Consider the following 23148-nt stretch of genomic DNA (forward strand, 5'->3'; position numbering starts at 1 on the left):
GCCTTCAGACCTTCTCCTAAGACGCCGCCCGCTTTAGGCTCCAGAAGGGCCTGAGTGAACCATCTCCTTCCCGGGTTTTCCTGTGACTCCTGCACTCATCCATCCCACAGGAGGGGTCTGAACGTTCCAGAGGCCGGAGGAAAACCCTGCCCCAGATGGTCATGGTCTCAGCCCGGAGGACAGGGCCTTGGTCTCCCTGGGAAAGGGGCAGGGGAAACGTCCAGGGGCCCTGGCGGCTGTGAGTCTATGCATCATGCTCTGAGAGTCAATACGACGGGGCGCCTGGGGGCTCAGTCGGTTAAGCGTCCGGCTTCGGCTCAGGTCATGATCTCATGGTTCGTGGGTTCGAGCCCCGCGTCGGGCTCTGTGCTGACAGCTCAGAGCCTGGAGCCTGCCTCGGATTCTGCGTCTCCTTCTCTCTCTGACCCTCCCCTGCTCGCACTGTCTCTCTCTGTCTCTCAAAAATAAAAAAACAGAACATTGAGAGTCAATATGACAATATTTCTAAAAATTAAACTTCATCAGAAACTCAGGGCTACGTTTTGGCAATGTTAATACACATTTCAGAGGGGGAAAATGAGCGTTTAGCAGGTTGAAAGAAATAATTCCTTCTGGGTAAAGGCTTTTTTTAAACAACATCTTAAAACTATCCAAGTGAAGATGCAAATGCCAGCCAAGGAAGAGTCACACACGGTGACAAATCCCAGCCCTGGCCGCAGGGTCTGGAGTACGGAGGGAAGGTCTCAGCAGTGGAGCCCTAGGGGTCTAAAGGAGGTTTAGGTTCTAAAGAAGGTGAAGTTCTAAAGAAGTTAGGTAGAGAAGAGCAGGCGTCTTCAGAAGGTTCTAAAGCCCCTCACGTCAGGTTTCCCGCTGTGACGCCGGCACAGGGAAACCGCGTGTTCACCTGCGGCTTCTCTCTGTAAGAGGACACGCCCACTTGTGCACGAAGCTTCTGGAATGTGGCGATGTGCATGTCCAGGGCGGCCACAAGGAGCAGAAGGAGAGAAGCCTTTGTCCCTTGGATCTCCATCAGGTCCCCCCAAAGTGTCCCAAATTAACTAAATCAAAGCTCCTGCCATGGAAACACAGTTAGAAGCACAGCCCGGGTCCAGCTTCTCACCAGGCTGCCCCCGCTGGGCCCCAGCGTGGAGGCTCCAGTGCAGGCTGTGACTGACACCCCGCTGCCCCGAAGGAGCCAGAGGTCTGACAGCCCGGGACAGTGTGGCAGAACGCGGGCCACACCCGCTGTCCACTCCGCCACCCGGGCTCTGACTGACCCACCCTCTAAACAACTGTCTACTTTCCATCCAGAACTGCTTTTAGGCTATAGCTTTTCATTTTATGTATGTTTTGTTTATGCCAAGACGGTAAGGATAAACGGCAGCCATTATGCATTTGTAGCTATGGAGAACGCAATCTCATAAAGCCTTGTTACTCGGACTAATTAATCATGATCGTTTCATTTGGCGGGGGGAGGGGGGCTAACCCAGCTCGGGTTGGCTGCAGTGGACACAGCATATGAAGCTTGGTCACCTTAAAACAGCCATTATCAATGCAACAGTGACATTTTGGATGGAAAAATCAATGTTTTCCCTTCCCTCCTGCTAACCTCACGAGCCGCCTCCTCCCTTCCCTGGGCTCGGATAACATAACTCACCATGAAAGCTGGACACAAACGGCCCTGGGCATGACCACGGGAAACGCAAATCCATCGCATCAGCAAAGGCCGCTTTACCCCGATGACCAGATCGCCCCTTTCAACCCTACTTATCAATCCTCAAAATTCCCCAGGAAAAGCGGCAAGAAGGCGGGAGCGCGAGTGGGGCACTTCCGGAGAGAAGGCCGTGGGTCTGGGATAAACAGCTGCCCCCCGACCAGCCTGGGCTCGAACTCACGGGCACGGGGGTGGCCGAGGAGGTGGCTCTGTCCCCGAGAAGGGGGCCTGTGGCCACCACACGTGCCCGTCGAACGGAAGGAACTTTTTCTCCTCATACTGACGTGCACGGAGCCTGTGTGCACAGCGTGGCGGTGACGGGACCGCTCTGCTCCAACGGCGTGGGGTCCTCGGACGCCTGGGGAAGAGCAGAGGACCTCTCTCTGGCCAGGAGCCTGGCTGCCTTCTCCCAGGGTCACACTGCCTCCTAGGGGTCCCTCCCTGTTTGCCGGCCCCTCGCGCATCCCTGAAAGATCACGGGGGCGGGGCCCGTCCCCCCCCTGGATGGCCAGTGGAGCCGCTCTGCCCGCTGAGGTGCTCATCCTCCGTCCGGGGTCTGATCGCCTGGAATGGCACTGCACAGCTTCAACACAGGGACGTGGCGCCCGTGACCGTGTCACCTGGACAGCTCACAAAGCACTGGATCTCAGGGTCTTTGTCTGCAGAAGTAGAGTATTATTATTGTTGTTGTTGTTATTGATGGGAATACTACTAATACCAGCACCTGCCTTATTTTTCCCATTTATAAAACAGACACTTCACATTCTTTCTTGAGAACCACAGTGGAAAGTGTGAGCGTGTGTGTGTGTGTGTGTGTGTGTGTGTGCGTGCACAATTTGGTTTCTGACAAGCGGCAGCCATTGGGAGCACGTGATGATCAGAATAAGGTGACGCGTGATATCAATGACATTTGCAGAGCGCTCCCTGGCCCCCCTTACTGTCGAGTAGTGAGACAGGGGGAGAGGTCAGCAGGCTTTTCCAGAGGCCCAGGTGAGAGCAGGTGGTGCACAGGACGGGCTGTGGGTGAGGGAGGGGCGGGCATCAGGGAGACAGAGGAGTTGGAGGGCAGCGCCAGACCTTTGCTGATGGACGGGCCACAGGGCGAAGGAAAGACGTAGCTCCCACGGGAGCGCCGGGAGAAGGGCAGTCTCGTGCGTTTCCAGGGGTGGAGAGCGTGTGCGGCAGGTCCGCGGTGAAGGAGACCAAGGAGGCAGCTGGACACGGGGGTGCGGTGCCCACAGGACATGGACGTGGAGCCACACGAGGGCATGTGGCAAGGACCAGACTACTTGATCCATAGTCCTCTGCACAATGATGCTCCTTAGGGTGACCAAGTGGACACAGTCGCTTAGGGACAGTGCAGCTGGGCATGAGGAGACACCCTTGGATCACCCCAGAATTCGCATCCAGGAGGAGCCAGTAGAGATGATGGGAAAGAGGTGGCCAGAGAGCTGGTGAGGACAAGGGACAGGAAGGCAAGGTTGGTGGTCAAGCTGTGACAGAGCTCGCAGCCAGCAGGCCGGCGGCGCCAAGGCACACAGAGGAGAGGGAGGCCGGCCCGTGCTTGGAAGTGGGCAGGCGGTGTCTCAATGGTCTTGGCTGGAGCTGGGTAGGCAGAGAGCTGAGGAGCTCAGCTTCTCCAAAGGAAGTCAGCGGGGAGGAGCAGAGGGAAGCCGAGGCAGCCATCCCAAGGCGTTAGGAATGAAGACACAGTGGAACTAAGCAGGGGCAGAAGATCAGGACAGCAGGGCATCTGTTAGATTTAGAAGGAAATATTCGAATTTGTTTGATGCACATGAAAACAATCCAGGAGACAGAAAACAAGGAACCCGATACTGCAGAAGAGAGACGCGGCAAAGCGGAGCCTCAATACAAGGAAGGGTGCGTGGTCCTCAGCAGGAAGGCAGCACCTGGTCTCAGAGTGGGGATGCTTCCTCCCCGTCACAGGGGGGCCAGCCTGGGGTTCCGGGCTTGCTGGTAGGAGGCTGAGGGGGCTCTTGTCTGACGTGGGTTCTCAGTGGAAGCAGGGGTGCAGGGAGTCAGGAGGGAGAAGGGTGCGGTGGTTGCAGGAAAGGATGGTTCAATCCCTGGCACAGACAGTGAGCCGTGCTTCAGTTCCACCCATGGCTTCCTGTGATTGACCTTGGGCTTTGAGGGGCTCCAAGCAGGAGCTGGTCCCTAAGTGTGTCCTGTCGTGCTCTGCACACTTCTGTAGGTAGCATATGGTGAGACTTCCAGGCATAAGTAGGCTCGTAGTAGATGTGAGATCTTGCTGAGAGTCCCACGGAGGTCCAATCTCACCAGCCTCATGGAATCCCACAGCCGGAGGGAATGGTGGGCCGACACGCATTTGGTGGGTCCAGGGATGTTGGCCCATCAGGAGCACATCTTTATGCCTAAGCCTGTTGATATGAGATGGTGTGTGTGTGTGTGCGTGCGCGCATGCACTTTGTGTTGTTATTTTGTAGGAGATGGCCTTTCCACTCCAGTGGCACTTGGAGCCTTGAGCTCTCCACGTTCGGTGCCCCACAGTCCCATGAGGGAGTCCTCTGTCCTGGGTGCCCGGCCTCGCTCAGTGTGACAGTGAGTCTATGCTCCAGTGTGATCATGGCATCCTCACCTTCATGGGCTGGAACACACACACACACACACCCACACACACACAGAGGTAAGAATCACGTCTGACATTCCGTGTACAAGACCAGATCTCAGAAAGAGATAGTTTAATTAATTTTGTAACTTGGAGTTTATTTCAAAAATGTTTGCATTCTTACACCTCTTTTCCGATTGCAAAACTTGTATTTATCATTAAAAAGAAGTCAGGAATGCATATACGTATAAAGAAGAAACATAAATCACTAATAGCCCACCACTGAAGAGAAAAGGCACACTTAGTATTTTTGCGAATTCCTCTCCGGCTCTGTCAGTCTGTACAGAAGTAAATACAGGCACACGGTTACATGTCTATTTCTCCGGAATAGGGATCAGATCACCACCACAGTCAGCACCCATCTTCTGTCTGTGTTCACGAACACAGAGACATGCTCATATTTTTAAGTGTGTTTTTGAAACTTGCTTTTTAATGCCCGTATCTTTTCCCATGGGATCATTGGATCAAAATCTATTGAATTAATGTTTTCCTTTGAGACTTTCAAGTTGATTCGTGCTTCACGCTCATAAATAACGTGGCAAACACGCGTTTCTTCCTGAAACTCATAACGGTGTCCTTCATCTGTCCTCGCCTCCTGCGTACCCTGCTTCCTGATCCTCCTTAGGTTTTTCTCATTTCTGTTTTAAACGTACACAGGAAAAACGCCCTTGGACTGCTCTGAGGTGGAAAGTCAAAATTAGTGCCACTGCTTTAGGGGAAAGGCCATTTCTGCAGGATTAAGAACGGCTCCAAAACGCAGAGCCCGGGGTCGCCTGTGCAGGTGGGAAGGGTCTGGAGGGCTGGCTCTGGTCCCAGAAGCCGTGTTCCCAGGGGTTCATGTCCCTGGAAGGTGGGCTCCAAGGTGCTGTCAGGAGTGGAGGCATCAGAGTTCTAGGCTCCCTGGAGGTCCAAGTTCCCGTGACAGGTCTCCACCCGGCCCAGCCCCCGACCATGAAGGAATGGGCCCCAGCCAGCTCCCAGGGAGCACACGGCGTGGCTGCTGTCAGTGACCTCGGACGCCCGCACCCAGCACCCTCACCGCACGTCCCTAGAAGATGAGTTTGCTTGCTCTCTGAATGTTCTAGGTTCCACTTGTTGGTCTTTGCTCCCTCCTGTGACCGGCTGCTTGTTGGAGATGTGTTTTGCCCTCCTGCACTTGCCATGGAACGGGTTCCACTTCCGGAAGCCAGGGTCAGCTCCCAGGCGACAAATCCGGCTGTGAAGTCAGATTTTCTCCCCATGTGCCGCACAGGTTGGGGACCCTGTGTCTTTCCCACAGGCTTCCTAAGGCAGGAAAGGCAATCGGTCCCCACCTCTGCCTTCTCACAGATGCGGTGGCTTTGGTCTCTGATCCCAGCGGCAGCAAAGCCACCAGGCGCATTGGTCCCCTGGCCGGAGCAGGACGCCAGCAGAGCGAGCCACACTGCACCCTGGGCCCGGGGGTGGACGGCCTGGTGGTGGGCGTCTCCTTGCACATCTGCCTCTTTATCCAGGGGCAGAAGGTCGGCATGGGCCTCCGCCTGGGATGGCTTCCACATCTCCTCCCTAACTCATTCTGCTCAGACTCCCAACTCCCAGATTTCCTTCTTCCTAAATTTAAAATTTTTCTTTAAGAGCTAGGAAAGCCCGATTCAAGCTCTAGCAATGGGGGCCCCAGGGTCCCCGAGCTCACCAGCTGTCTTCCTGCACTGGGTCTCGAGGACACTGGTGCTGCAGGGGTGAGTTGGGCAGCACCCGGGGGGGAGCAGAAACCACAAGGGAGAGATTTACACGGAGAGAGTCTGGAAAGGGGGCGCCTGGGGGCTCAGTGTGTTGAGCCTCGGACTGTTGATTCCTGCTCAGGTCGTGATCTCATGGTTCATGGGATCAAGCACAGAGTTGGGCTCTGCGCTGAGTGTGGAGGGTGCTTGGGATTCTCTCTCTCCCTCTTTCTGTCCCTGTCCTGCTCGCTCATGAGCTCTCTCTCTCTCTCTCTCTCTCTCTCTCTCAATAAATTTAAAAAAAGAAAGAGAGAGAGAGTCCTGAAAGGAATTGACTCCAAAAGGCAGCTTTTTTTTTTTTTTTTTTTTTTTTTTTTTTTTTTTTTTTAGCAAAACCACTTTGGTTCTGTGCTTTGCGGTGCCCGGCCAATCATCTGGCTTTAAGTGACGCCTGGGGGCTGACATGGCGTGGCCGGGCTCCGTCGCACACTCCAGCGGGGGCTGCCTCATCTTCCCGGCGGGGCTGGCGCGGGGACCGTCTCCTTGGTGCACCCTCCCACCCACAGGCCCTCCTCGGACTCCCCGCACTCGGGGGGCGTCTGGACATGCACACACGATGTCCACGTGAGCTCTGCCACCTTCTCTCCCCTTCCCGCTCTGGCCGCTGCGTGTGACATAACTTTGCCTCCTGGAACTACCGAGGCGGGAGTGGCTCCCCGAGAAGCCAGGTCCCCAGCACAGGCCCTAGAAGGTTCCAGAAGCTGCCTCCCTCCCCTGTCCCTTCGGCCCCCCTCCTCCATTCACCCGAAGTCCTTCTCGGTCCCTGTTCAGCAAACACATCAGGTCAGTTCATTCTACTTTGGTAACGTTTCTATTTGACCCATAGCCTGGGGCTGGGAAAAGTGGCTCAGCCCCTCCTCACGGTGACAGCCGGCGGCAGGGATGGTAATGGGTCACTGTAACTGGGGGCCCAGTGGCATTTACAGGCATTCGGTTCCCTGTGAGAGGGGCGCCCTTCTCGGAAAGGACCCCAGGAATAAAGCCAGCACCACTTCTCTCTTGCACCCGCTGCTGTGACGGCCACCCTGGGACACACACACAGGCAGGTGCGAGGGGCCTGCTGCTCCTTCTTCCCTTTACTTCAAATGCCTGCCCACCATCACCGAGTGGGTTAGTGCCCCGGAGCAAGAAGGAGACAGGGTCGGTTAAACACGGAGCGAGCATTCATTCTCCGCCATGGACATCTTGCCACTCACTACAGAGCGGATATCTGGACCACAGACATTACATCTGGAAGAATGACATCCGTAGACTGAGAAGCCCATCAGAACTGGACGCCCCCACGGAGCCCCGGGAATGACTGTCCACGTGCAGTTAAAAGACGTGTGGACCGAGCCTGTGGGGTGCTGGAGCGCAGGAAGACCCAGCTCAGCAGCGACGCGCCCCTGAGGCCCCCTGGAGCACCGCCGGAGGTTCTGGCTTCTCGTCAGTCGGTTCCTTGCGACCCACAAGCGCAGAGTCGAGGAGCCCTGACCACCCGGAGGCTGGCTCTGCGGGGGACCCTCTGGGACGTGAGGTTGGTACCTGAGGACAGGTCACGCACGCTCATCCATGCTTAGACATCATTCTTCCGGCCAAAGACATGTTTTGCTAAGATAGAGCCACCGCTTATCCCCAGATCAGATCTCTGAAGCATCGTTATGTGCCCAACGTATCACTTTCATTTATGGAAAGGATCAAGAATCTATCTGCATTAGGAAATGGGTTCCTTCCCATTTGCTATGGTGCGTTATTAAAAATACACTCATAAAAGTTTAATATTTATTTCATGTTGTTATTAGGATACACATCTTGGATACATCATGAAAGTTGAGAAAGACACAGTTGTGCTTATTTTGTAGTGACCTGAATTTAGCATCAGCTGTGAGAATCATGACATGAAATTTTGGTAGAGAGATAAAAGCCGGACCACATGCCGGACGATATTAGTGGCAGATGTGATCCTCAGAGGGCTGATGCATTTCCTCCTAATGGGCGTGCGCGCCCCTCCGATGGGGGACGCTAACATGATTAGCGATGAAAGTATGCTTTGTTCCCTCGCCTTCACATGGTCTCAATATTGGTAGTTATCGTTTCTTGTATTTTTTAAATCAAACATTGTCCCACCCCACGTGTGGACGCTGCCTCAGTGCCCCTTAGAAGTCGACCATACAGACGGCTCTTCATAAATATCCAGATCCATGTGCTAAAAATAAGTGCAGCGGGATCTATGCTTTTCCTTCTTACTTAACCAGCCAAACACACACACACACACACATTCCTATAGATCCATAAATACCTGATTTTTCTCCATCGGGTTCTACGGTTTTCGGCCCCAGGACGGTTTTCCCCAGTGCCGACTCCCTGTGCAGGGCTGTCCGCCCCCAGACAACCGTTAATTGACTACAAACACAACTTTATTGCAAAATGACTGCAGCTTTATTAAGCAACTGGATTTACAGGCAATAACATAATCAATATAACATTAATATGGCACATAATTAAATAAGATTCCTACAAGGTCCTGCCTGTGTCCCGAAATAGACAGACGGTAATTGTTTTCACCGACGGCATTAACCAGTGGGGCTGGGAACCGAAGCTGGAAGGACACAGTCCCTAGTTGTTCTCATCTAAGCATTCCATCCGCTGGAAGACGGAACTGTCCCCCAGCCCCCAGGGACACCGGGGCGCCGTGAGCCCGCCAACACGCCCTCCCTCGGGGACCTGCAGCCCGACAGCCACTCCACCACTGGATGCTCTCAGGATGGACTGAGGGAGAAGTTGTATTGAATGTGCTTCCGCCGCAGAGAGAGGGCTGACCACCGCAGGCTCTTGGAGAGTTACGGTAGAAGGCGCCAGGTCTGCTGGACACGGAAGACCTCGGGCCCCCGCAATGACCTCGGCCAGCGTTGTCTCCGGAGTCCTGCGTTCTTATTAAAATCCTGGGAATCCCCCAGAATGCCTCGGCAGACGGTGAGGCACCCGGGGAGGCTGGCACCCTGCGCGGGCCCACGGCCCCAGGACCAGGAGAAAGGCCCGCCCTGCCGATGGGAAATGCCCCGAGGAAGGGGGTCCTTCCCTCCACACCTGCGCACACCGCTCACTTAGCTCAGCTCTTGGCCACGCTCGGCCCTCCCGGAGCCTCTCACCTCTGCGGGCTGCATTTCCAGGAACTTGGAACTCGCTGTTTAACATTCCATTTCCCCTCATTACCGCCTTCCCTGCCACCGAAATTAAGTGTGAATTCAAGTAAAACAGCTGAAGTCGGGACCGCTCGTGAACGCTGGGGTGTGCAGAGCCGTGTAGACCTCTAGCGCCGTGCACGGCCAGACGCGACGGGAGAATGGAGGCGTTCAGGGCTGCCTTCCCCCCAAATCCACGCCGCCCCGGCGCGGACAGGCCACTTTGCAGAAAGGCCCCCCGGAGAGGGCCTCGGTCTCAGGAGGAACCAGGAGCCGGACTCCGTTCAAGGAGGCCGTGGATCCTGGGACTCGTCCAGAGAGACAGCACGGGCTCCTGGCCGCGAGGCTGCAGCAGTCCTGGGACAATCTCTCTCATCACGAAGGCTGTGCAGTCTCAACGTTTCAGGGGAATGGAGCCGTTCACCCGCAAAGGACACAGCTGCGGTGTTGGCGGCCCAGAGCTGGGCCGTGGCAGGGGCGGCGTGGAGACAGCGCTCAGGGCCAGGGAGGAGGAGCGGGCGGCTGGGAGCCGAGGAGGACACGCCGGCCGCCCCCGGGGCCAGTTCCAGCTGTCGTGACCCCCTGCAGGTCACAGGGATGCAGGCTGATCCCGGGAAAGGAGACCCGGCTCCGTGGGAGCAGGAGCCGAGCTGGCCCGAGTGCCCCACCGCCGCCGTCCAGGAGGCCACGGCCACCCCAGCGCCCCGCCCACGTGTCTCCGCGTCTGCCCCACTCTCTGCCCCTCGGCATCAACGCAAGTCTCCCCGCCCTTTCCCTAGCCCTCGGGGACGGGCCCACAGGGGGCCCACAGGGGGCCCACACGGGACTCACACAGGGCTCACATGGGGCTTGCACGGCCCCCGTGTGCTCACACTGGCCATCCCACCCCCTGGCTGGACCTTCCTCCTCTCTCCATCCACTGACACACTGGACGGTCCTCACAGAGTGCCCTCCACCGCGTGGGATTCTTTCCTAAGTGGGGGTCTGTGTGCCTCACACGGTCCGTGAGGCTGTGGACACAAGGCAAAGTCAGTTTGTGGGAGGGGCGCCCTGCAGGGAAGCCCAGCTTTGCCCGATGAACAGGGAGGCTGAGGGTCCGTGGGCTTAACTCACGGAGTTGGCTGCTCCACGGACCAGATGAGCAATGCCTGCCCTTCTCTCCCGGGGCCACGCCTTCCCCAGGCACCCCTCGACGTGCTCACACACTGGCAATTGGGGAAGCCCATGAGGTCCCTCACATCACAGACTGGCGCCTGCGGAGTCCTGTCGCCGGCCACCCGCCCCCAGCAAGCCCCGTGGCCGCCAGCAGCGCCGCCAGGCCCCTTCCCTTGGCACTCGGAGGACAGGGAGTTTGGGGGAGAGGCCAGGAGAGGGGACGTGGGGACCATGGCAGAGTGTGGGCCTGTGAGCTTGGGGAGCGCAGCCCCCAGGCAGCCGGGAAGAGGGGACTGACAGCACGTTTGTAGGGCTGTGGATTCCCTATTTAGGGGGCACTCGGGGGACCGAGCGCATGGGAAATGAGAGGCTTCTTCCCACGGAGAAGATGCGGGAAAGGGCACGGCAGCTCCTCCGATTTGGGCACAACAAGCCATCCCCAGGATAAAAAATAGCATTCACTACTGATGACAGAAAAATCACAACCAGATTCTGGAAAGACACTGGCCTTGGGCGGGAACAGCTCTGTTCCCAGAGTGGGCGGAGGGCCCGGCAGTAGCTGAGGTCCGTCTTGGACGGCCCGTGTCCGATGGGGCAGTTTCCAAAGCAGCAGACCTCCCACGGCCTAAGGACAGTCACACCGTTAGGCTGTGGAGGAGAGACCCCACCGCTTCTCCCACCCAGGGGAGGCGGACATGCAGGCCGCACAGAGGGCACGGCCAGAGCCCCAGGCTTCCAGGTGACTCTCTCGCCCAGGCTCCCCACCCTTCAAACAAAGCAAATAAGAACCCGACCTCCCCACCTTGCTGGCGGATTAAATCCACTACCGCACACGACCTACAAGGCGCACCTGGCACCCAGCATTTGCCGGTTAAATGTCAGCCATGGTGATTATCATAACTCAGGTCCAAGGCGATAACATCTCTATCCATGAGCTCTAATTTCCAATTCACCACATTCCCCGCCCCCCGTCCGCCCGCCTGTGTGCGTCCGGTTCACACGCACACACAGGAAGGCACTTTGATGTCGCCTCCCCAGGGCTGCACAAGGTAAGATCGTTCTGACTGCCCCGAACACCAAGTACTTTCCCCTCACACGTGGCCCCAGCACCGAGTTCTGGCTCAGGAAAGTGAACACTAAATCCTCGCGATTCCGGCCAGCAGTGGGGAATCTCGGGGGCATCTTCCTCTCGCCGGATGGCTGACCCTCACGGCCCGACCAAGAGGAGGAGAGTCCGGCCCCCGCCCTGTGTCCTCACCTCTGCTTGCGGGATTAACACATTCCTCATGGGAAAAGGGCATTTTTTTAATGTATACTTATTTTGAGAGTGAGAGTGAGCGCAAGCAAGGGAGGGGCAGAGAGAGATGGGGACGGGGGTCTGAAGCGAGCTGAGCCGTCAGCACAGAGCCCAACTCAGGGCTCGAACCCACAAACCCGGAGATCGTGACCTGAGCCGAAGTCAGACACCTGAGCGACGGAGCCCCCCAGGCGCCCCTAAAAGGGCACTTGTAGAAGTCTGACCGACCCTGGAATGTAAGAGTTAAGGACTTGAGGCGACACAGGCCAGCAGGGGCAGGAAGGCTGAGCGACTCCGAGGAGACATCTCTGCAGTGCAGGTAAAAGCGTGCAGACTTCACGGAGACTCTGGCACATCGCGAACTACCAGGATGAACAATTCCTCTGATAAATGTAAATACATCAGAAACACACGCATCACATTCATTCTATTGAAATCGTGGCTGAACGCACCCAACTGCGTGGCATTTGAACACCTCACACTTTCGAAAAATATTTGGGTACAAAGTAAGCCCAGTAGGGACCATCAAAGCTCTCGGTTTTGGATTCACTTACACTTAGGTTACGAAAATGTTGTTGGTTTATAACAGATCCGTGAGGTCCAGGAAAGTCTGAGGTCTTTCTTGTAGTTAAAAACAAACAAACAAAAAAAAGCAAACAATGCCTGCTTAGAAAGGGGAAGAAATTACCCCTGAGAGAAGAGAACTCCAGTCCCTAAGGAGTTCTTTAGGGAATTCTTTAAAGGATTTTAAGGAATACTTTCTACCTTTATTTTTCAATGCAGGTGACGAGGGGAGGGAAAAGGTGGAGGAAAGTGGGTGCAGGGCATCTGACGGTCCGTCCATCTCTTTGCTTTTCCCCCGGAAGGGGTCCCGTGCCTGGCTCCCCGGGGGACCTTCTGGCGGAGGCCGGCCGCGGCCAGCCCCCAGCTCTCCGGGTACCCACGGGTGACAGGTGACGCTTCTGCCGGCAGGTGATCACTCCCACGACCGGAGGCCGACAGCAGCTTTCCATCAACCCCCCTCGACCTGCTATTCACCGAATGGGACACTCGGGCTCGAACATCTATTTAGCTCTGTCTCTGGCAACTGTCATCCACCTTTTGAATCCTCAGCGGCATGAATGAATAGTAGAGGAGGGAAAATGTTATGCACGCCTAAAGGTTAACTCCATGCACGGGGAACCGGCCGGCCTCCGACGAAGGGGAGACCCTTACGACGGACGGACTGGAGGTTCGCGAACAGAGGAAGAAGGCTGCCACCGCTGACAAAGGCAGGAGGCACCGTGCGGGGGGTCCCACCGTCAGCGGGCACGCCGCACACTTCCCTCATTTCCCTTGGCACCGTGGGCACGCAGTGGTCCCGCTGGCCAGGGACACCGTGGGAGGTCAGGGATGACCTTCTGTCCTCACACAGCCCTGGGCAGCCACGGCTGTGTGTCCAGTGGCCACTGTGGCCCTAAAGGGCCATCGGACACCTAGCACTGCCCGGAGGTCCCAGAGGATCTCTCGCTGGTGGGCATGCATAGCTCTCGCCATGGAAGTCGGATGTGTTTGGTTCTGCAGTGGGTCCAGGCCCAGGGAAAGTGGTGATGAACCAAGAAGGGCGATCCCAGAGCCTCTATGGGCGGGCTCCCTAACAGGAAGTAATGCAGTGCGGCCGAGGACCCGCCCAGGGCTCCTGGAAGTGTGGGTCCTCCAGCGGCTGCAGGACTGCCCTGATCCAGAACGCAGACGACCGCCCCCTGCCCCCCACCTGCTGGAACAGGAAGTGTGGAGCGGATTCCTGGGGAAAAGACCTTTCTGATACATTTCCCTGGGTCCCGCTGTTCTCTTCCCAGAGGCGGGGGCTGAGGGGTCTCTGAGACCAGGGCAGACTGCTCAGCGGGAGGCCCCAAGTTCTGGGGCTCCCCATTTCCTCCCTGTCCTTCGTCCCCCGTCCCCACCCCCTTCCTCCTGCTCTCTCTCACACGCAACAGGCAGCCCCTCTGGATCCCACTGCCTCTGCTCCCTGCGTTCACGCCATGGTTCGGCCAGTCACTTGGGGACAGGAAGGCAGGGGCCACCAGGCTTCAGAGGGCCCATGCCTACCTGTCAGCTCAGGAGGGAGACCTTTGCCACCAGTAAAACCCTCCCCTTCACAAGGCTCTGCAGATCTAACTTGACAGGCTCTGGGACCTAAGCATTCTCCCTGCTGCTGGGAACACAGCTGCTGTGTCTGGGGGCACTGACAAGTCCCGCACGGCCTCCCCTGCCCAGGAACGGCTGGTCATTCCCAGCACACCCTGAAGAAGCTCACTCTCATGATCACGACATCACTTTTAGCGTCCGTGATCCCCATAAATACGGTGCTGTCTGCCCAGTAATCTGAGGTTCAATTTACAGTCTCCATCCCAACACAGCGCCGAGCCACGAGACCAGACCGCGGACCTCCAGCAGCCTCACGCGAAAGGATCAGAACAGCAGAGCCCGGGAGACTTCCCCTCAGAAAAAGCAAATAAAAGCCAAGGGACGTGGAGGGAAACTAAACCTCAGGGAGGGGGATTCCCCGGGCTGCCCGGAACCAAGAACAGGAATTCTAAATCAGGGACTAATTAGTCTAAAAATATCCTTAAAATGTTCCAAGTTGGAAGAGGGGTTCCCAACCTAATCAGAAGGCGGGGATCAAGGGGTCTGATGAAAAAGCAGCTTCTGTATTTATTTCTTTCTGAGCCCCCAGCGCAACACAGAGCCCGTGACGCACACGTGCCCCCCAGCTCAGGTACCGGAGCCCCGCCCGGCGGGCGCATGACGCCTCCCCGCCCGGGGCCACCGAGGCCCGCGCCCTGCTAGCAGCCGACACCCACCCTTCCCTCGCGGCCTGGCGTGGTGGGAGAGCCCCACACCGTCCTCAGCCGGGGGCCCTGGTGGCAGCGCCGGGCAGGCGCTCAGCCGCCTCCTGGGGCCGATGCTATTTTAAGTGGCGCATCCTTCAGCCAGAAACCAGCTGAAACTCTAGCCACGTGTCTGCCCCAAGGTGGTTCCACTTAGGAGCAATAAATAAAGACAAGCATTTATAAACAAATAAATAAGAACTGCGGGCAAGGATGCAAGAGGAAACAGTCCTCCTGGATCCGTGACCCTTCCTTCCGCATCTTCCTCTGAAACCGCATGTTTTCAATTATGCCACACCGAATCCGTATCGACGCTAATATGTTTGCATTGCTGGCTTTCATTTTATTTTATTTTATTTTTTTTTACAACTCACTGCAGGATAGCAAAGTCAGAAATATACTGTCCCGATCAACAGGACACATCTGCGGTGAAAGCACACAGAAGCAATTAATTTCCTGGTGGTATTTTCACACTGGGGGCCTGATGCGGGTCCCCATTATACAAACAAACACTCCAGACAGCTCCTGATGCCTGATAAAAAATAAATCAGATGGCGGAGGGCTGTTTGGCCTAGGACTGCTACAGGCTATGACTTGTAATGAGGCTCACTAATTATGAAGCTTATTAAAGAGAATTGGACAAGTTGTCCTAAAGTGCAGGCGGTAATCCTGCCGGAGAAGGCGGGCCCTGCATACACAGGGCGGTCACCTGGCTCGGCAAAGGGGCCCAGGCCAGCTCAGCCGGGGTGCGGACCGACCCCGGCCCCGGGGGGCTGGCTCGGCACATGGGTCAGGATAAAGCTGACGGAGGGGCAGGTGGGAGTCACAAGCACCTGGCGAGACCTCGCACGTCCCCGGCTTCCCTCCGTGACCGGCGGCCGGGGAAGGAGCACGAGAGTGCATCCAAGAGGATGCTCGCCCGGATGGCCTCCTATTGTTACACTTCCTCTCAACTCCAGAGCGGCTCTGGATCTGCCCGCCGGAGCCTGATTTCAGTGCACTCTTTCAGGAGGGAGGGGAAAGAAAAGATTAATAAAGATGTTATGAGCCTGAACCGCTGTGAGATTTGTTTAATTATTCCCCACAGGACGGTCCCAGCAATCTGCTGACATTTAGCCCCGACCTTGCAAATCCTCGGTAAATATTAATATATCAACTCAAACAGGGACCGTTGTTTTATCGGTTCACGGAGCTCAGAGAGCTTCTCCACAGCGGTAGGAAATACCGTGTAGAAACGAGGAAGACGGCCCGCTTTGATTCCACCTTCTGCCGAGCACATGAGCTGGGGACATCAACAAAATGACAACGCTGGTCCTTCGCCACAGCTGCAGAGGGACACTTCAGCTGCCTTCGCTTCCCTTTGTACCGCCTGCTGGAATCCTCCCAAAACCACAGTGGCAAGAGATGAGAAAGGAGCAGAGGGAGGTCGGCAGAGAAATCGCACGTTATTATCTGCAAGACTGGAAATTTTAATAATGGGAAGGTCCGCCCTCCGACCCGACCGTTTCTGCCAACAGAGCGGGCCTCGGAGGGCAAGCAAGGGGCGAGCTTCCCTCCTCCGAGGCCCCGAGACCAGCCTACCCCACCGCAGCCACCCTCTTGCTGCCCGACCCCCCCCAGCGAGGTCCACACACACAATACCGGGGGCATGTCTGAGGATGAAAAGAACAGCTCCTTCGGACTGTTTGCTAAACAGTTTGCTAAAATGAAATAAATAAAAGATTGCTTCTAATTCTTGCCCGTACGTGCTGTTGCTGGTGGTATTTTTGGAGGTTTTATTTTCCTGGTCTCAAAGTTATCTGTTACTGACTCGTCCCCTCATAAATATTCGTAAATTCCGAGTGGCTGAATGCCTGCTGGGGGGCCAAGGAGGCCCCCAAAGTTCTCCGGGGTAAGAAAGGGGGCTGCCTGGGCCCCATTTGGCTTTCAGATGTACTGTGCTGCAGAGTTAATGCGTGATTAATTTTATTCATAAAAATGTTAATCACTTCATTGTGAGATCTTTTTAACATTCAGTGCAGCGAGCACCTTTTTAATTTCTCTTGCCCACCGTCTCGCAGATGTATTTAATATTTTCAGACACAACTGCAGCTATCCGAGGACCTGGCAATTAAGCATACGTTTAAAATTCTAACAACAGGAGACGCTAGAGCGGTGGCAAACAAGCAAACCAGAGGAGACAGCGAGTCTGCAAGCGGCCGCGGGCCCAGGGCCGGCAGCGTGCAGGGCCAGGCGTCCAGGGAAGGCAGCTGAGGACCCCCTGATGCACCTCTGCGCAGCCCTCCCAAGAGCAGCTTGAAGTCCAAGGAATTAGGAGTAAAACCTCTTTGGTCAGAAGGCTTCAGTTGTCTGCATGTTATTCTGCTTCCTGGCTGGGACCACAATCTCTGGGGACCGTGGGGACAGTGGGAGGACGGGGTGAGCGTCCAGCGGTAAGTGGCTTCCCCACCCGGCCCCCTGGGGTAGCCTGGCCCATTGTGTGCCTGCATTCAGACCCTGCGCTCTGGGGCCAGATAAATGGATTACAGGATCAGAGACGCCAGCTCTCCGTGCGCCCCGCCCCTGGGGCAGGGGACCTCCAACACAGGTCAGGACAACAGCCAGGTGCCCCCGAGAGGCGTGGGTCCCGCTGCCCGGGCCCGGTGCTGGAGAGGCCGTGCAGGCACACAGCGCCCCTGGCCCACCTCATTCCTCTGCCTTCCCATTCAAGACCATTCCAGAATTTACGCCACATTATTTACCCGTAGTAAAAAATGAATATTACAACTGCTGTTGACATAAAGATGAATATATTGATAGATATTAACACATGTTCTTTGACCAAAATGGTACTTTTTTCCTTCTCATTGGAAAAGAAACTGGAACATGTTCGCCGCTCTCTAAAAGCACTGTGGGCCTCGGCATGGTCCTGACAGGTCAGCCCACCTCCTCTGCCCGCTGTGCGCCCACCCCGAGAGCGCCCAGGTTCAGAGATCTGACTGAGTGGGGGAGGGGAGGTGCCCAGCTCCCAGAGCTGGAGCACAGAAGGATGCCAGTGGTCCCCAAGGGATGACCCTGGGAGGTCTTCCAGCTCTGGAGCTATAATTAGCGCCCCAGGCTGGTGGGCCTGTGGCAGAAAAGAAGAGTCTGCCCCACCCCTCCCCCCCCCCAACAGGACAGGGGATGTCTCCAGGGCTTGTGCAGGGGAGGAAATGCACCCAAGGGCAATGCTCCCTCCACAAGGGCTTGGGAAGACCCTGCAGGGGGCTGGGGGCCGCCATCTTCCCCCAGCACACTCCCTCCACCTGCTAGCTTTTCCTTCTGGCCGCCTCCTCTGGATTCCAGACCCAGGGCCAGGGCCGGTGCCTGCCCACCTCCACACCTGGAGCCATGTTCTGCACACGAGGCCGTCACGATGTGGTAGGACTCTACCCCGGGATGCCTCCTGGCGCCTGTAAGTCAGAGGCCACAGACATGGTGCGGCCTCGGGAACCCAAGAGCTTCCCTCCTCAGGTCCCCGGACGCCTGGGGACCCAGCCGACCGGTGTCCCAGGGCCTGGTCCTAGGATGTGGCCCATGCAGCCCAAGCCCGGTGGCCAGAGACCGCTGGATACTCTACGGGCTTTCCACGTCCCTATTGCCCTCACACTCCAAACCTACTCAGAGATGGCCCCTCGCCCCCCACCCGCCTCCGCACTCCAGCACACCTGGGCTTGGCTCCTCCCCTCCTTCTCGGCCTCCACCTTGGGGGATGCAAGGTCAAAATCCCATTCCCCACAGCCAACTGGGCCCTGTTACTTTGCAGAGAGCATTCCTGGCTCCAGTCTCTCCAAATTTCTGTCCCTAAATCCTTAGCCTCCAGCTGGCAGCCCGTCCCCCGCAGACTGTGGCTGGGAACAGCCCGGCAGCCTCTCGCCGGCTTGTTCCATCCAGAAGGGAAGGAAGGAGGGCAACTGGGGAGCACCGGAACCTGCCTCCCTGACTCAGGAGAACAGCTCCGGCCGGCCCAAGCCCCCGCATTGCGGGCTGCAGGCCAGCGTCCGGCCCTGGGCTCCCTGGGCCACCCGGCCCCTTCCCTCCCGCTCCCCCTCTCTGGCTTCCTGACTCTGGCAGAGCCCCATCCGCAAGGACAACTGAAACTTTATAGGGCATGATTCATCGGGCGACGCGCCCCTCGGAGCCCTGGCGCACATTAATCAGTGTCAGGCCACTAAAACCGAGATATGAATATGAATCCCCGTATTGCAGGCGAGATAAATGTGCTTGTGAACATAATTGATCAAAGGCGGGAGGGAGGGATGGTGGGAATGGAGACTTCAGACTCTAGGTCAGTGACCTAGGTGGGACCTGTACTCCCCTCACTGAGTCTCTAGGCCGGGAACACGGAAAGGAGCAGGGAATCTAGAAGGTGTGTGTTCCGGATGATTTCCCAGTCATGGGCCCGAACCAGAGCAGAAAGAGGAGGGTGTCCACGCAGGGCTTCCCACTCTTCCCTAGAGTCCAAGGACACAAGCCCTCTGCCCCAGACATGGCCGTTCTTCCCATTTCCCTATTGGAGGAAGGGGTGCAAATACTAATTTGGTATACATCCCTCTATCTCTTTTTGGGGGTCCAACCTGCTCCTCGCTGGCCCCAGAACTACCCCCACCGTCTGAAACCGTCCCTAGGCAGGCATCGAGTTTGAGAGTGCTTCTGCACATGCAGAAAGTTCCAGAAGGATTTTTGCTTTGGCTCTAGAAGAAAAAGAGGTTTCTATGTCTAGTCCCAAACATGTCAGGAGCTGAAACACCAGGCCCAGGGCCGCTGGGGTGCCTCACACCCTACACACGCACACACTCAGGTGGCTAAGGCGGTTGGGGAGGATGAAAATAAATCATGCACAAAGGACAAAAATGATTGTTTTCAATGTATGATTAAAAATTCATTTCTAGCTTTTCCCTCGAGAAAAATAATTCCAAAGCTGGAGATGTGATTTCTTTGCTTGGGGAACGTTGGTCAGCACGAGACTGCGCAGACCTTGTAGGAGTCCAGGCCACCGAGTTCTCAGGGCTGAGACTCAGCTGGTGAGCACACCCTGGCCTGGCCCCCCGGAGAGCAGCATTCCCGTCCCAAAGGTGCTGGGCAGGAAAAAAAGGATAGAAATACGGGGTGCAGGCAGCCATCCATTTGATTATGCAAACGGAGCTCCTCTGTCTGTGAGCAGCAGGGCTCTGCCTGCCCACCTGATTCCCACCTGATGCTTCCAGCATCACTGGGCGGGAGAGGGGGGTCCACCAGCACGGCCTGGAGGCCTGGGCGCAGGTCTGTGCCAGAATGCCATTCCTCATCAAAGCAGCGAGACCCCGCTGGTCAAACCTCTCTAGACCACACTCCTGCCAAGAACACAGGATCCCTCAGTGCCCGGCGGCCGGCCACGGCGGGGTGTGAGGCCCCACAGGGGAGCCCCGGTGTCCAGGGCAGGCCAGGAGCTCCTCTCTGAATTCCCAAGTCCCACCCCCACGATGAAACCGCAGTGCAAGAACCAGGCACCCATTCCTTCCCCACCCACCACCACATCCCCAAATTCAAACAACAGGGACACCCAAGGTCACAGAGAAAGCCCGAGCACCACAAATCTACGCTCCCGCGCGGGGCAGCTCTGAAGCCCAGCACCCCAGATTCTGCACCCAGGGCGCCCCAAGAGCTGATCACCGGCACGACCAGGACCCCATTCCGCTTCCAGCCCATAGAGGGCGCGCCGAGCACGTCCATCCTGACTGGAGGCGCCGCCACGGCCCCAGAGCCCCCGCCCGCCCGCAGAGGGCCCTCCCTGGCTCTGCGGCCCGCTCCCCCAGCCCTCCCCCTACGCCGCCCCTGCGCTCCACCGGCGCCCTGCACCCCTGCCCCACGGGCCGTCCGTGAGTGCTCTCCCGAGGCCTTCGCGCCTCCTCTCACCACGCTTCCTCCAGCCTCGGGACCGAGGAGGTCACCCCTAACTCTACCAGGATGGGGGCGGCGCGGGGGGCCTGCAGAGGGGCAGTCCCCTGGCGGTGGCGTGGCCACGTCCTCTGCGCGAGCCACCCCCCTCCCAGCGGCGGAGGAGCCAGACTTTCCCTACGGCGCCCGCCCCTGGCCCCTGCCGCCACCAGAGGTCCGACCAGCTGGGGCTGCAGGGGCCGGAGGGCGACTCCCAGGCCTGGGTGGGGGTGGGGGAGGTCCCATCCGGCCGCCGCAGCTCAACGCCTCACCAGAGCTCTCCTCCGTGCTTGTACTCGGTTTCTGCGCCCCCGTTTGAAGTGGTCCCTCCCAAGGTCCCGGGGTCCCTAAGCTCTGACCTCGAGTCCAGAGGCTCCAGGGCCGAGTCCCACCCAGGGCCTCCCTCCCGCATTGTCCCACTGTCACTCCCAGCGACCGCTCACACCCCAACATCCGTGGTTTATTTTCCCTTAGCTCTTGGTGCACCCAGCCCAGGCGCTGGAGTTTCAAGGGGCTTCCCTGGGAGCCCAAAGCCCCCTCCCCTCCTCCTCAGTCCCGCAGGCTACATCAGCCCCCAGGCCCACACGCCCAGAAAACTCCTGCCGGCATCTCTGCCCACCCATCAGAACAGTTTAAAAGAGCCTTCCAATCTCTCCATTTGATTTAACCAAGTAACTGAAAAATACATGCAAAGCCAAAATTTCATACTCCATTATGCCCTCCGTCTACCCACAAGACGACCCGACGCCAAGATGCACTGTTGAGACCACCAGTTATAAATTGATTCCAAATCCCAAGTTCTCCTTTGGGGACAGAATTGGAAATTACTTCCCTTTGTTTCTCCCATCGTCATCCACTTTAAGAAATCGTTTTCTAAACTGCTGAAAATCGAACTCCCTTATGTCCAGAGAAAGGCGTGCCCCCGATAAAGGTATAAGGGTTGGAAATCAAAACTGCCAACAAGAGACTGCCCGAGTGACCACAGGAACAAATTGAACACAACCAAAGGACTGTGAGAAACACCGGTCCGGGTGGAAGCTCCCCCAGGAGCCTGCGCCTCCCTGCCCCAGCCAGCCGCATCCCGGGCTTCCGGACACATCTGCGGCCGCCCAGCCACACACAGCAGCGCCAACAGCGGGCATCATTTCATTTAGTTTATTAGACAAAAATATATGATTTAGACAAGTTCGCTGACGCGCTATTTACAATCTGAAATCACTCTATATACAGAAAAAAGGGGGGGAAAGACACAAGCACGTGGGGCATTTACCGAGCGAGCGGATAACCGGCCAGAGCGCGGCGACGGGCACCAGAGCCCTGGGCGGAGGCCGCGCTGCCTGGACTGGAGCTGGGACCCGAGGAGCCCCTTTCTGCAGGAAGCGATGGATGGGAATCGTTGACGTCGTGGCCTCGTTTGTCCTTACACCAGTCTGAATATTTGTCCTAATTCCTCCCTCTTCCCCTCCCTCCCCAACTCCTCCCCCCTCCCCCCCCCGCAAAAGTAAAAGAAGACCCTGGATCAGGCGGAAGGGAGCGCTGCCAGGATCCTCGGCGTCCCCTCCTGCGGGGCCAGGGAGCTGCGGGCGAAACACAAGGAGACAAGAAGGCAGGAGCAGTGTCAGCGGCTGGACGCTGGGACCCGGCGACACCGGTTCCGCCAGCCGAGCGCCCGGGGGCGTGGCCGCCTGCGCTCTGCGGCTCCCGGGTCGGGAGAAACCCGGTGGAGTGGCGGCCCTGTGCGCAGGGCCGGCGGACGGCACCCCTCTAACAAAGGGCCTTAGGACCCTACCAGCCGCCCCCCAACCCTGCCCAGCACCCCCGCCAGCCCCGGCCCGGAGATCCCCAGGAACTGTACTCACTTGTCGCGCACGGGCTGGAAGGGCGATTTTAACTGCTGTGAGGGCGACTCCGGCCTGGGGACCAGGTCTCTCTCTGCGAGGGAGGGGGAAGCACAGCGTTAGGAGACACGGGGGGCGGGGAGAGTGCTGCCGAGGTGCGCAGGCCTCCTCACCACCCACCCCCTCCCTCCTGCCACTCAGATGGGGTCTCGGAGGAAAAAGGTCGCCCCTCCCGGGCAGGACTGCAGGTGGAGAACAGCTCTCCAACACAGCCCAAGGGCCACGGCCTCAGTCCCGGAGAGCAGGCAGAGACCACCGCTCAACCCGGGGTTTGGCTGCCACCGCCTCTCCCCCCGCTCGAGGGCCGGCGCTCCCCCACCCGCAAGCTTCGTTGGTTCCGGATTCCGGGCAAGGCGGGCACCCCCGACCCCCCTCCCCGTGCGCCTTACCTGGAAGCGCGGGGCTGCTTCGAGCAGAGGCCTTGTCACCGTGGAGCAACCCCGCGGCAACGGGGACGGGCGGCGGCGGCGCGGGCAGGTGCGGGCCTTGGGGAGCGGCGTGGGGCGTGCCGACGCCCAGGAAGGAGCGCATGTTGAGCAGCGAGCCCTGCGCCAGGAAGGCGCCGTTGGTCCAGTTGGAGAATTTGCCGATGTGGCAGGTGTACAGTCCGTGGCTGGGCAGGAAGGCGGGGTGCTGCAGCGGCGAGCCCGCGGGGGGCCCATGGGCGCCGGGATGGCCGGCGGGCGGTGGCGGCGGCGAGGCCTTGGGC

At 57.7% G+C, this 23148-nt stretch overlaps 1 protein-coding gene across 1 annotated transcript in view; it reads right to left on the minus strand.

The window, feature by feature from the left end:
• Positions 1-22018: 22018 nt before the first annotated feature.
• IRX1 (iroquois homeobox 1) overlaps positions 22019-23148 on the minus strand; it is a 4088-nt gene continuing 2958 nt past the window's right edge. The window contains 3 exon segments of the mRNA XM_029941295.1: positions 22019-22118; positions 22401-22473; positions 22829-23148. The exon segment at positions 22829-23148 is cut by the window's right edge and continues 100 nt beyond it. Coding sequence (XP_029797155.1) covers positions 22061-22118; positions 22401-22473; positions 22829-23148 — 451 coding nt within the window. The 3' untranslated portion in view covers positions 22019-22060.

This window comes from Suricata suricatta, chromosome 6 (assembly GCF_006229205.1).
Source record: "Suricata suricatta isolate VVHF042 chromosome 6, meerkat_22Aug2017_6uvM2_HiC, whole genome shotgun sequence".
Lineage (NCBI taxonomy): Eukaryota > Metazoa > Chordata > Mammalia > Carnivora > Herpestidae > Suricata > Suricata suricatta.